The sequence below is a fragment of the Anabrus simplex genome, chromosome 8 (genome assembly GCF_040414725.1).
Source record: "Anabrus simplex isolate iqAnaSimp1 chromosome 8, ASM4041472v1, whole genome shotgun sequence".
Classification (NCBI taxonomy): Eukaryota; Metazoa; Arthropoda; class Insecta; order Orthoptera; family Tettigoniidae; genus Anabrus; species Anabrus simplex.
In genome coordinates this window covers 93,938,442-93,952,064 of record NC_090272.1, presented here as the reverse complement: position 1 = coordinate 93,952,064, position 13,623 = coordinate 93,938,442, and the positions used below count along the sequence as shown (strand labels likewise).

At 39.4% G+C, this 13,623-nt stretch overlaps 1 protein-coding gene across 1 annotated transcript in view; it reads left to right on the top strand.

The window, feature by feature from the left end:
• LOC136879309 (BTB/POZ domain-containing protein 3) overlaps nucleotides 1-13,623 on the top strand; it is a 62,854-nt gene that overhangs the window by 37,561 nt on the left and 11,670 nt on the right. The window contains exon 3 of the mRNA XM_068228963.1: nucleotides 3,330-3,531. Within this exon, the coding sequence (XP_068085064.1) occupies nucleotides 3,330-3,531 (202 nt within the window). The remainder of the gene's footprint in view (nucleotides 1-3,329; nucleotides 3,532-13,623) is intronic.

Genomic DNA, 13,623 nt, shown 5'->3' with positions numbered 1-13,623 from the left:
TGTTTTAACCAAAAAGCAAATATTGGAAGTTAGTGAGAAAAAAAAAAGAAGAAAAATTTGAGAAGGTAGAGTCAGCGGATGAGTTGGTGGCAGATTATGGAATAGAGGTGCCAACTGTATTATCGGCACACTTTTTCTGGATATATTTACACCCTAGTGCTGAATCGGTCGACCTGGGCAATCTTCGAGTTTCGTACGGGCAACCTTTGAAACACAAACTATGAATCGCTTATGCATCGCTGTGCGACATCTGGCGTACACTTTACGTACTAATACTGTTGTTGTTTACACAGCAAAGACAAACTTTAGAATTCATGCTAGAAACAAGATTCGCATCGAGAAATGTTATATAATGCTATATAATGTGTGTGTGTGACACAGTTGTTGGCTTAATATAATAACAGTTTAGAAATGTCAAAAATCAGATCAAAAATTAGATGTATGGCTTTTCAGGCGTTTGCTCTATTAACCAGCATTTCGTCTTAGGTCTGACACTAGACTCGTCAGAGTGGGATGTGTCAGACCCTACCCACTTATGCTGGGGTGTATGCAGGTGAACTTATCAGAAGCCTCTTATGTGGCACAGTCTGATAACTGCATACGGGAGATAAAACTCCACAATGGAATTAATGCCCGCCTAGCAATTCCAAATGGTAGTCTGGCACATTAATTAAACACACAGCTCATCCTTAATAAATTTATATTGTTTACAAAATTCTACTTATAATATCTCCTGTACTACTTACAAATATAGTCAACTGATATGCAGTATGTGGAATTACTTCAAATGATACCATACAACTGGTATAAGATTAATATTTACAGTGCCGGGCTGAGTGGCTCAGACGGTTAAGGCGCTGGCCTTCTAACCCCAACTTGGCAGGTTCGATCCTGGCTCAGTCTGGTGGTATTTGAAGGTGCTCAAATACGACAGCCCCGTGTCGGTAGATTTACTGGCACGTAAAAGAACTCCTGCGGGACTGAATTCTGGCACCTCGGCGTCTCCGAAGACCTTAAAAAGTAGTTAGTGGGACGTTAAACAAATAACATTATTATTATTATTATTATTATTATTATTAATATTTACATTGCATTTATTTACTTATTTACTTTTTTTTCTTTTTTTTTTACCCATTCTGGAACCTAAGTAGCATAACGACCTGCTGCGTCTTAACCAGAGCCCCTTTTGCCACCACTTTTCAGAGTTCCTGAAGGGCCTTCACAGCTACCGTAGCGGTCCCAGGGCCCTCGAAGTCCCAACTGTACTTCACCCCTACAGGCAGTCCCCTACTTTGGCTGTCCAAACTCCTTAGACCAGGGGATGGAATTAATTTATTCACACACATTTTTTAATTTACAATAACCTGCACTGGTCGAATGCCCTCTAACACTTCATTTATTTTCTCTGTTGCTGTTTATTCTCTTCTTGAATATCTGTACAGATTTTAGAAAAGGATCAAGCACTACCCCTGGTAAACTGTTCCGCTCCTTCACACCCTTCCCAATGAATGAAAATTTACCCCAATCACTTCTGCTAAAATTCCTTCTAATTTTAGATTTGTGGTCAGTCCTGCCGATATAATTATTTTCCAACTGAAGCCTCTCACGGATATCTCCCCATGCTTCTTTTGTATAGGCTCTATATAATCCTATAAGTCTAGTTTTCTCCCTTCTCTTACTTTAAGTTTCCCACCCAAGTTCCTTTAACATTTCTGATACACTACTCTTCCTCCTGAAATCCCCTGTTACAAATCTTGCTGCTTTCCTCTGCACACTATCTATTTCTTTTATTAGGTATTCTTGGTGAGGATCCCAAACACTGTTTGCATATTCCAATAATGGACAAACCATACTCAAGTAACTTTTTTCTTTTAATTCTTTGTTGCATCCTTTAAGTAGCCTCATTATGACATGTAACGATCTGTATGCTTTCCCAACAATGTCATCAACATGACCCTTCCAGTGCAAATTACTTTCAAATCTCACACCTAAGTATTTGCACTTGCCATCTTTTGGGATAACTACCTCATCCAAAGTATATTCAAATTCAGTTTTAAAGCTCCTGTTTGTAAAAGTTGTAACAGTTGATTTGCCTCCATTAACCTTCATATTATTTTCTTCAACCCATTGTTGGATACTTTCAAGGTCCCTTTGTAATTCTGAACAATCCTCAATGTTGTTTATTTCCCTATAAACAATTATGTCATCTGCATACAATCTTATTTTTGATGTTATATTGTTCCCTAAATCATTTGCGTATATTAAGAAAAGTAACGGACCGATTATACTACCCTGTGCAATTCCCTTCCAAACTTTCTCTTCCTGAGATACATTATTTCCTACTTTGACTTTCTGAACCCTTGAATTTAGAAATGTTTTTATCCAACGTGTAACCCTTACGTCCAATCCTATTCCCTCCAATTTCTTTAATAATATTCCATGTTCCACTCTATCAAAGGCTTTGGAAAGATCTATGGCAATGCAATCTAACTGACCTCCTGAATCCAATTGATCTGATATGTCCTAGTATTACTTAACTATTTATGTTTTATGATTATTACTATTTGATTCTAGTAGACAGTTATTTTTTGCCCTTAATGGCATTTAAATCACAAATACAGTAGATGAATGAAATGTCTAATATATAAGTAGACTTCCTCCTTTTTTCACACATAACAATGTTTTATGGTAACTATGACCACGGCAAAGTACATGCTTGTGCTGTACGGCTGTTGATAGTACCCTCCGAGTGTTGCTTTTGCAAAAATCAGTCTTGAAAAGACATATTAAAAAAGGAAAGGACCAGAAGACCAATACAGAGGAAGTAAAATAAAATAATACTATTATTCATATCATTGGGTTACCCATGCTTTGAACTTTTCCACTGGGAGTTCACTTACCACTAAAAGAAGTCTATGCCAGGCTGAGTGGCTCAGATGGTTGAGGCGCTGGCCTTCTGACCCCAACTTGGCAGGTTCTATCCTGGTTCAGTCCGGTGGTAGTTGAAGGTGCTCGATTATGTCTGCCTCATGTCAGTAGGTTTACTGGCGTGTAAAAGAACTCCTGCGGGACTAAATTTTGGCACCTTGGCATCTCTGAAAACTGTAAAAGTAGTTAGTCATATGTAAAGCCAAAAACATTATTATTAAAAGAAGTCTACATTCCATACTGTGATGAACTGCAGTGCATTTCATTTTATAGTATTTACCACCACCACCACCACCACCACCACCACCACCACCATCACCACCACCACCACCACCACAACTATTAAAGCATTTATTGTATTATCAAATAAGGCACTCATTTCTTTGGTTTTATTTTTACAGGTTCATATACGGCTGTGACTGGTCATTTAAATCGAATGCCAAAGCAGTGGAGCTCTGTTACGCTGCGCATAAGTACATGATTCACGACTTGTTGCAACGCTGTGTAGAACACTTGTGGCCCACCACTATCTCAGATGTGTGGACTGCACTAGAAGTTGGTAACTTGTACTCCCTCCCTGAACTCAGAGATGCTGCCATGAAGGTATGTCTTTGTTTAATTTGTATAACTAATTTATAGAAATTTTAAAACCAATAGTTCATGGATAATTAACAGTTGAATATCTATTAATTCTGGAATCAGTTCAAAGTAATAATGGTTCCGGTAAAAATTATCTTCAGCTTATCCCAGTTAATTCTGGGGTCACTAGAATCCACCCAGGTTCATCATTTTAGACGGGGGGGTTAAGGCTGATGCCCTTTCTGAAATCACATGATTTTTGAGATGAAAATCTCAACCCAGGATTGACCCGGATTCGAACCTCAGCCTTTCAGATGGGAAGCCAGTAGCTAAGCCACTGAGTCAACCATGCCCCCTTGTTCATTTAATAATAATAATAATAATAATAATAATAATAATAATAATAATAATAATAATAATATCATCATCATCATCATCATCATCATCATCTTCAACCAGCTTCAGTTTCCCGGGTGTGGAGAGTGAGCGCTCTCCATTTACTTCTGTCTGTGTAGATGTCTTCTTCCATAAGCTGCTGCAAATCCAGACCTCGTCCAGCTGGATCATTTCTAATCTCATTGATTCATCTCATCCTTGGCTGACCTCTTGATCTTTTGCCTTCAACACAGAACTCACTAAGGTGTTTTCTTTTTTTTTTTTTTCTTTCTTCACTTGGTCAAGATGGCGTATCTCGTTTCTTATTTTGTCCTTGTTTTCTGAATCATAGTGATTAGGAATTTCATTTCCACTGGTTATAGTTTGCTGATATTTCTGTTGGTTTGGATGCAGGTTTCTAGACTGTATGTGGTAACTGGTACAAAGAAGCTCCTGTAGAGTATCAGTTTTGATGTTAATGGAACTTGCTTATCCTAAAGATGATAAAACTGTGCTCCTCTCTGTACTCCACTAGTGATTTCTGCAGATTATCAGCCATCTGTTGTTACTACACTGGCCAAGATAATGGAAGTGATATACTTGTTCAACTTTGATCCATCTAGAGCAGGGCCTCTCAGAGTGCATGCACCAGGTGCATGCACTGTACATGGTGCAAAAGATGACTTTGCTTGGTTGACCAGAGTGCAGACCCCTACTCCTCGATTTGAAGCAGTTGCGCTGTCTCTATCTTTCCCCACGCCTGTCTCGCTCGCTCCGCCTGTCTCCCTCTTCCTCACTTGCTCCGTAGAGCTCCACATCCGAGCCGAGTTGAGCCGAATTGAGCCGAGCTTAGCCGAGTAGCCCAGAGATGAAGCGTTGGTCCGAGGTGAACCGAGTGGGACCGATGCACAGTGCATGGAGCTCTTGCGCCTCGATTTGCACGCGTGAGATTTTGGGCATTTCACAGGCCCCGATCTAGAGTGATGTTAGTATGGATGTTCTGTCGATTAACAGGCAACACTGCCATTTTGGACTTGAATATCTTGAGACCAGGTTCCTTGAATATACAGTAGCATTCCAGTCTTCAGCTTCTGTTGTTCTTCAGCCTCACTATCATCCCATATCACCACATCATCTGCAAGAGCTTTAAACTCAGAATTGTTTTTGGAGTCTTTTAAATCTTTTCATGATTTCATCCATTACAATGATGAATAAAAGTGACGATAGTGTGCTGCCTAGTCTCAGATCACTCTGAATATCCATCACCTATTTGGACACAACTCCGGCAATGTTCATACAGCATTTTGACTATTAATTAAAGCACATGGTATAGATCTATTCTCAAGTCATTCCCAATCTTTTGTCTCTGTACACTGTCTTAAGCCTTCTCACTATCTAGGAAAATAAAGAGGACATCTTTTCCCTTATCCCAGTGCTTCTGCATGATCTTCCTTACTAAAATATCAGATCTGTTGTTGCTCCTTTCCTTCTAAAACTATACTGCTTTTCTTCAAGCTGTGGTTCAATAATGGTTCTTATTCTATGATTCGTTCTGTAATTTTGAGCCCATGAGATAGAAGGGTGATGCTCCTGTAATTTCTGTGTTTCCTTCTGTCTCTTAAACAGAGGGACAATGACTCCTTTAGTCCAGTCTTGGGTAGTTTTTCTTCTTTCCAAATGGTGTTTTAGGACTCTAAATAACCACTGCAATCCTTGCACTCCAGCAGCCTTGATCATGTCAGCACTTACCTCATGTATGCCTGTTGCTTTGACTTTACTCATGTTCCTTAGGGCATTTTCCACTTCCATCCATGTTATAGGAGACTCCATGTTTTGAATATTATCTTTCACCTTGCTCTCCTGTTGTTTGATATTTAAATTTTCATTATTATATCATTCTTCAAAATACTGTTTCATCTCTTATCTTTTTGTCATGCCAAGTGATGTTTCCATCTTCTATCTTCTTTCTCCAGGGCCTTTATTTCTTCATAGTTCCTTTTCTGCTTCTCACCACTTGATATAATAATTTCTTGTGGTTCTTGCTGTCCTCTTCTAGTTTCTGTGCGAATGCAGTCCGGGTTTTCTCTTTTTCAGTTTAATGATTATTGTAAGCTTCAGGTCTCGGTACAGCTGATTGAGTTCTTTTAATTTCTCTTCATTCCTTGCCGCACCTTTCTGTCATTCTCTACCTCTTAGTTTCCTCATTTCATTTTCTCCTTTATTAATCACTACTGATCTGCACTTAGGGCAGTCGCCCAGGTGGCATATACCCAATCTGTTGTTTTTCTAGCCTTTTCTTAAATGATTGCAAAGAAATTGGAGATTTATTGAACATCTCCCTTGGTAAGTTATTTCAATTCCTAACTCCCTTTCCTATAAACGAATATTTGCCCAATTTATTCTCTTGAATTACAGCTTTTTTAAATATATATCTTTCCTACTTTTAAAGACACCACTCAAACTTATTCGTCTACTGATGTCATTCCTCGCCATCTCTCCATTGACAACTCCGAACACACCACTTATTCAAGCAGCACACCTCCTTTCTCCCAAGTCTTTCCAGCCCAAAATTTGCAACATTTTTGTAATGCTACTCCTCTGTCGGAAATCGCCCAGAACAAATCAAAGTGCAAATCAAGTCATTTTTTGGATTTTTTTCCAGTTCTTGAATCAAGTATTCCTTGTGAGGGTCCCATACATTGGAACCATACTCTATTTTGGGTCTTACCTGATACTTATATGCCCTCTCCTTTACATCCTTACTACAATCCCTAAATACCCTCATAACCATGTGCAGAGATCTGTACCCCTTATTTACAACCATATTTATGTGATTACCCCAGTTAAGATCTTCCCTTATATTAACACCTAAGTACTTACAATGATCCACAAATAGAATTTTCACCCCATCAATGCAGTAATTAAAACTGAGAGGACTTTTCCTATTTGTGAAACTCACAACCTGACTTTTAACACCGTTTATTATCATACCATTGCCTACTGTCCATCTCACAACATTATCGAGGTCATTTTTGCAGTTGCTCACAATCTTTTAACTTATTTATTACTCTGTATAGAATAACATCATCTGCAAAAAGCCTTATCTCTGATTTCACTTCTTTACTCATATCATTTATATATATAAGAAAACCTAAGGGTCCAATGATACTGCCTTGAGGAATTCCCCTCTTAATAATTACAGGATCAGATAAAGCTTCGCCTACTCTAATTCTCTGAGTTTTATTTTCTAGAGATATAGTCACCCATTCAGTCACTCTTTTGTCTAATCCAATAGACCTCTTTTTTGCCAGTAGTCTCCCATGATCTACCCTATCAAATGCCTTAGATAGGTCAATTGCAATACAGTCCATTTGACCTCCTGAATCCAAGATATCTGCTATATCTTGCTGGAATCCTACAAGCTGAACTTCAGTGGAATAACCTTTCCTAAACCGGAACTGCCTTCTATCAAACCAGTTATTAATTTTGCAAACATGTCTAATATAATCAGAAAGAATGCCTTCCCAAAGCTTACATGCAATGCATGTCAAACTGACTGGCCTGTAATTGTCAGCTTTATGTCTATCACCCTATCCTTTGTACACAGGGGTTACTATAGCAACTCTCCATATATTTGGTATAGCTCCTTCAACAAAACAATAATCAAATAAGTAATTCAGATATGGTACTATATCTCAACCCATTGTCTTTTGTATATTTCCCGAAACCTTATCAATTCCAGCTGCTTTTCTAGTTTTCAACTTTTGTATCTTAATGTAAATGTCATTGTTATCTTAGGTAAATTTTAATATTTCTTTAGTGTTTGTCACCCCATCTATCTGGGCATTATCCTTGTAACCAACAATCTTTACATACTGCTGACTGAATATTTCTGCTATTTGAAGATCCTTGCATACACACTTCCCTTGTTCATTAATGATTCCTGGAATGTCCTTCTTGGAACCTGGTTCTGCCTTAAAGTACCTATACATACCCTTCCATTTTTCACTAAAATTTGTATGACCACCAGTTATGCTTGCCATCATGTTATCCTTAGCTGACTTCTTTGCAAGATTCAATTTCCTAGTAAGTTCCTTCAGTTTCTCCTTACTTCCACAGCCATTTCTATTTCTTTCCAACCTGTACCTCCTTGTTAGTCTCTTTACTTCTCTGTTATAATATTGTGGGTCTTTACCATTTCTTACCACCTTTAAAGGTACAAGCCTATTTTCACATTCCTCAACAGTTGCTTTAAACCCATCCTAGAGTCTATTTACATTTTTATTTACCGTTTTCCACCAATCATAGTTACTGTTTTATCAAGGATAATGAACTGCCTAATAGTCCTAACTTTAATACCTTCCTTTCTATCACATTTATTTTTAACTACAACTAAAACATGCTTCGTGATGACTAATTCCATCTATTACTTCAGTTTCTCAATAGAGCTCGTCTGGTCTTACCAGCACCACATCCAGAATATTCTTGATATAATAATTTCTTGTGGTTCTTGCTGAATCAGCTGCCCTTCCCATATTAACTTATTTGCCATTTGTTGGTCATGCTTTATTGCTGTTTGGACACTTTAATTCCACTATGGGGTTTCTTTTCCTTACTCTGCTACTTGTTTTGCCAACAATATTGACTGCAGTGTCCACCAGGGTTTTCTTAAATCCTCTAATTTTCATCTGATATTCAGACCTCTTATCTGGTTTTTCAAATTCCCTAACTTATATCTTGGGCGCTTTGAAAATTGCAGGGATTCCCCTGGCAAATGCTTACATATATCTTGGGCGCTTTGAAAATTGCAGGGATTCCCCTGGCAAATGCTTACATGACTATGGAGTTGAACAAAATCTTAATGGATGGAAGAATAAGGCATAGCTCTTTATAAATCTCAGCTTGATTTGGTAAATATTGTCCGAGCAAGAACAAAAATGATCTTTGCATGGCACATACTGTCTTGCCCACCTGGATGAGACAGTATCTCGCAGCATGTGCTGCATTCCACACTAAATAGGACACGGCCATGGCTGCTTCCTTCCCATTCCTACCCCTCCTGTATCCTGTTGCCATCATAAGACGTGTCTGTGTTGGTGCGATGTAAAACAAATAGCATAAAAGAAATAGAGTGGTACCTCATGTTATCTGAAGCAGGGGGGGGGGGGAACAGTTTCGGATAATCAAAATTTCGGTTAATAATTGAAATGTCTTTTTTTTAAAGAATCTTTTTGAAGGTTTAGATGAAGCCAACTAAAGATAATGGGACAATGGTATGAGACCCTCGCCAGGATTACTTGATTCAAGAACTGGGAAAAATCCAGAGAAAAGCAGCTCGATTTGTTTTGGGTGATTTCCGACAAAAAGAGTAGCGTTACAGAAATTTTGCAAAGTTTGGGCTGGGAAGACATGGGAGAAAGGAGGTGTGCTGCTTGACTAAGTGGTGTGTTCGGACTTGTCAATGGAAAGGAGCTGCTCAACGAAGAGGTATGTGATATAGTGGTATGTTCCGAGCTGTTAGTGGAGAGATGGCGTGGAATGACATCAGTAGATGAATAAGTTTGAGTGGTGTCTTTAAAAGTAGAAAAGATCACAATATGAAGGTAAAGCTGGAATTAAAGAGGACAAATTGGGGCAAATATTCGTTTATAGGAAGGGGAGTTAGGGATTGGAATAACTTGCCAAGGGAGGTGTTCAATAAATTTCCAATTTCTTTGCAGTCATTTAAGGAAAGGCTACAAAAATAACAGGTAGGGAATCTACCACCTGGGCGACTGCCCTAAATGCAGATCAGTAGTGATTGATATTGAATCGCTTTACTAAGGGGGTTACTAGTAACCTGTGGACACTACCTAAACTTTCTCCTGGAAGCACTTTCACCTCTCTAATAAATGTTCCAGCGTCTTTGTCTGCAGTGACATAGTCAGTAAGAGATTTTTGCTCTCCAGTCCAGCTGTACCTTGTGATCTTATGGCTTGGCTGCTTTTTACCGCACAGCTGCTGTTTGAACCTGGTATTCTCGATTATTAGGTTGTTTCATATGCAGAAGTCAAGGAGACATTCACCCTCAAGGTTCCTGTTTCCATATCCATGAGAACTGATCACTGCATCATACCCTGTCCTTACAGTTCCCACTTGGGCATTTTGGTCTCCCATAACAAGAGTACCTTATTATCTTGTTCGACGTGGTCCTCTAATTCTTCAAGAAATTTTTCTGTGTCTTCTTGACTACACCTAGTCTGTGGAGCATAAACCTGAACAATGGTCAGGGTGTTTTTGTTGATTTTCTGATGTAGCTTAATAACTTGTTCATTAACACGATCTATATCAGCCACAGCATCGATGTTCTTGCTGATTATGAATGCCACACCATTCCTTGTTTCCTTCTTATTTCCATGCCAGTAGAGTTTGTACCCTTTCCGCAGCAATTTATTACCTTTCCACCTTGTTTCACTCAGTCCAAGAACCTCAATCTTTCTTCTTTCCATGAGATCTACAAGCTCCTCACATTTAGCAGTCAGGATTATGGTATTTAATTTTGCTATTTTAAATATGTTTTTCCATTCAGTAATTTTCTTCTTTGAATAATTCCATTTAACTTCGAGCCTTATCATCATTACCAGAATTATACATAGGTGGAGGTCTATATCTTGGTTTCTGTTTACATCTGAGACTCGTTTTACTGTTGAAAGGAATTTGACAATTTTTTCCCTCCTTTTTCTGGCTTGCTGGACCTACCACAAGGTGAGGTTTTTCTGTCAGGGTTAACTCCTTTAGTCTTTGATATTCTTCTGTCCCTCTGCATGTTGCAGCAATGTGATAAATTTGTGTGTCATTTCCTACACACAGGTTTCATCAAACCTGCTAAGGGAGAACTCCTCCGCTCACATCCATTGGTTCTCCTTTGGTTTGCCTGATTTGGTACAGACAGTTGCAGGTAATACCGTCTACTGTCATGTATGGTAACAGGATAATCCTGACCTGACTCGGAGCCACATCTGTTTCAAAATCATTCCTAAATGCAAGAAACAAAGTAAAGGCAATTAACTCTTTTTGCAATCTCTGTTCTCATCTACTCATTTGGTGTCATTAAATGTTCTGAAACAAATTTTGTGGATTTGGAGAGACAACTGAGGATATGCCTGACAATGAACAGAATGCTTCATCCTAATTCTGCTATTGAGCAAATGAACTTGCCACTTCTAAATGGAGGCAGAGGAATACTTATCCTTGGTCGATAGATGCAGAGTTGTTTTTCGGCCCATAAGTGGCCACGGCTCTACACCTCTGCATTCAGGAGATGGGACAGGACTGGACCTCCTGCCTGGCCCCAACCGTCGGCTCTCCTGAGAATGGTTTTCCGTGGTTTTGCATTCTCCTGCACTAAGGTGAATGCCTGGACATTTCTTAGTATATGTCATGGTTTCCAAACCCCTCACCTTCTCCGAGCATCTTCATTGGGGTAATCACATAAATGGGATTGTAAATAAAGGATACAGATCTCTGCACATGGTTATGAGCGTGTTTAGGGGTTGTAGTAAGGATGTAAAGGAGAGGGCATATAAGTCACTGGTAAGACCCCAACTAGAGTATGGTTCCAGTGTATGGGACCCTCACCAGGATTACCTGATTCTAGAACGGGAAAAAATCCAAAGAAAAGCAGCTCGATTTGTTCTGGGTAATTTCCGACAAAAGAGTAGCGTTACAAACATTTTGCAAAGTTTGGGCTGGGAAGACTTGGGAGAAAGGAGAAGAGCTGCTCAACTAAGTGGTATGTTGATATGATAGGCAGCATGAAAGTCTAGCAGTACAGGTGAAGATGTCATGTTGACCATGTGGGACTCTGGTATCTGCTAGCCATCTGGCTGGGCAACAGTAATCTTGGCAGGCCTTTGCTCATGAAAACATGAATACTATGTTAACACCTAATTTTCACCACCTTTAAAGTAGGAAAGTAATAATAATAATTTGTTATATGCTTTACGTCCCATGAAGTACTTTAACGGTTTTTGGAGAAGTAGGAAAAGCTTGAGTGTGTTTGGCACTTCCTGCGTTCCCATTTGGATCTCTTCAATGGAGTCAAAATGCCACCCTTTCAAATGGAGTTTAATTTTAGGGAGGAGGTAGAAGTCATAGGGGGGCCAAATCAGGTGAGCAGGGGAGTGTACAGACTGATGGAATGGTGGTCATGTTGGTTTTTGTCTGGAAGCTGGTGCATTTTTGCAACACAGTAACCAGTCCCCCTAGTTCCATAAGGTATGAATGGTCTGCCTTCTGTCTTCACAAATAACTTCATGCACTTTTACGACCATTTTGGGAGCTGTGCTGCATGATTACAGTCAATCCAAATGTTTGTCATTTTCCACAGATTCTCAGCCTTTTTCAAATCTTAAACCAATCAAATGTTTGATGGGTTTCAGCTGCAATTTTATTGAGTTTGAAGAAAAATTTAATGGAAATTCTTTGATTTGTGATATCAGCCATTTTCAATTTCACACAAACACAAGAATGCAGTTTAAAGAACAGCACTGTAATGCAGAAACACGTGCACTTATGGGGACGCCAGTTGGCGGACTTAATATTTAGAGCATACACCAAGAGTTAGCAAGCATCAAGAACTGAGCACTGCTGTTTGTTCACACAGGATATTCGCTTGTTATTTCCTTTCTACGAGGGCCATCCGGAAAGTAGTACCTGTTAGCGCCGCATGAAGTGCTGACGACTCGGGTAGCCACTGGGCAAGGTCAGACCGCGTCAGTGGCTTGTCTGCTTGTTCTGGCGGCAGAGGACTATGATACTGGAATACAAAAACTCGTCCCACGTTATGACAAATGCCTAAATTTGCTTGGAGATTATGTGGAGAAGTAGTGTAAAGTATGCTCTTTCCAATAAAAATGTGTATATTTGTTAATATTTACTCCTGTATCTTTATTGCACAAACGGGTACCACTTTCTGGATGGCCTTCGTAATACCTGTTAGCCTCTTTTTTCTTTTTCTTTTTCTTCTTTTAATTGTGTACAGCTAATTCTTGTGGCTCAGCAGCAGGGTCCCTCTTGCAATGCACACCCTGTTGACTATACTTTCCTTCCCTATGTAGACACAGATGGTCTTTCCATGGCAGACATTGTTCACCCTCACTAGAGAGTTTGCCTTGGAAAGGCCTAACCTGACAATTATACCCCCAACCCGGTGTGGATGAAAGCAGTAGAATAACATCTACGATATGTTCTTCTGTTGTAAGAGGCAAATAAAAGGGGCTCCAGGGGTTCATAACTTGGGGAGTGTGAGTTGACTACCATGGGGCCCTCAGCTGAGTCCCGACATTGCTTCCACTTACCTGTGCTAGTCTTCTTACTTTTATCAATCCTATCCAACATCCCTTGATCTAATCTTGGTTTTTTTTGGGGCTGGCAATATTAGATGTCAAGGCCTAAATTTTTTTCATTTTCACGCACTTCGTGGCCCTTGTCTTTCTTTGGTTGATACCTTTATTTTTCAAAGTGTTGGATCCCTTCTATTTTGTCCCTCTAATTAGTGTTAATAGAGGATGGCTGCAAAGTTGTACTCCTTCTTAAAAACAATAATCAGCACCACCACCCACCAGTTGTACCCACACAAAATTATTACTATGCTAGCCTCATGATTTTGGGGTAGCAGCTCTGCCTCTTAAAAGTGATTCCCAGTCAGGCCAGGGATTTTTATCTGAATATGAGGGCTGGTTCAAAATCCACTCAGCTTCC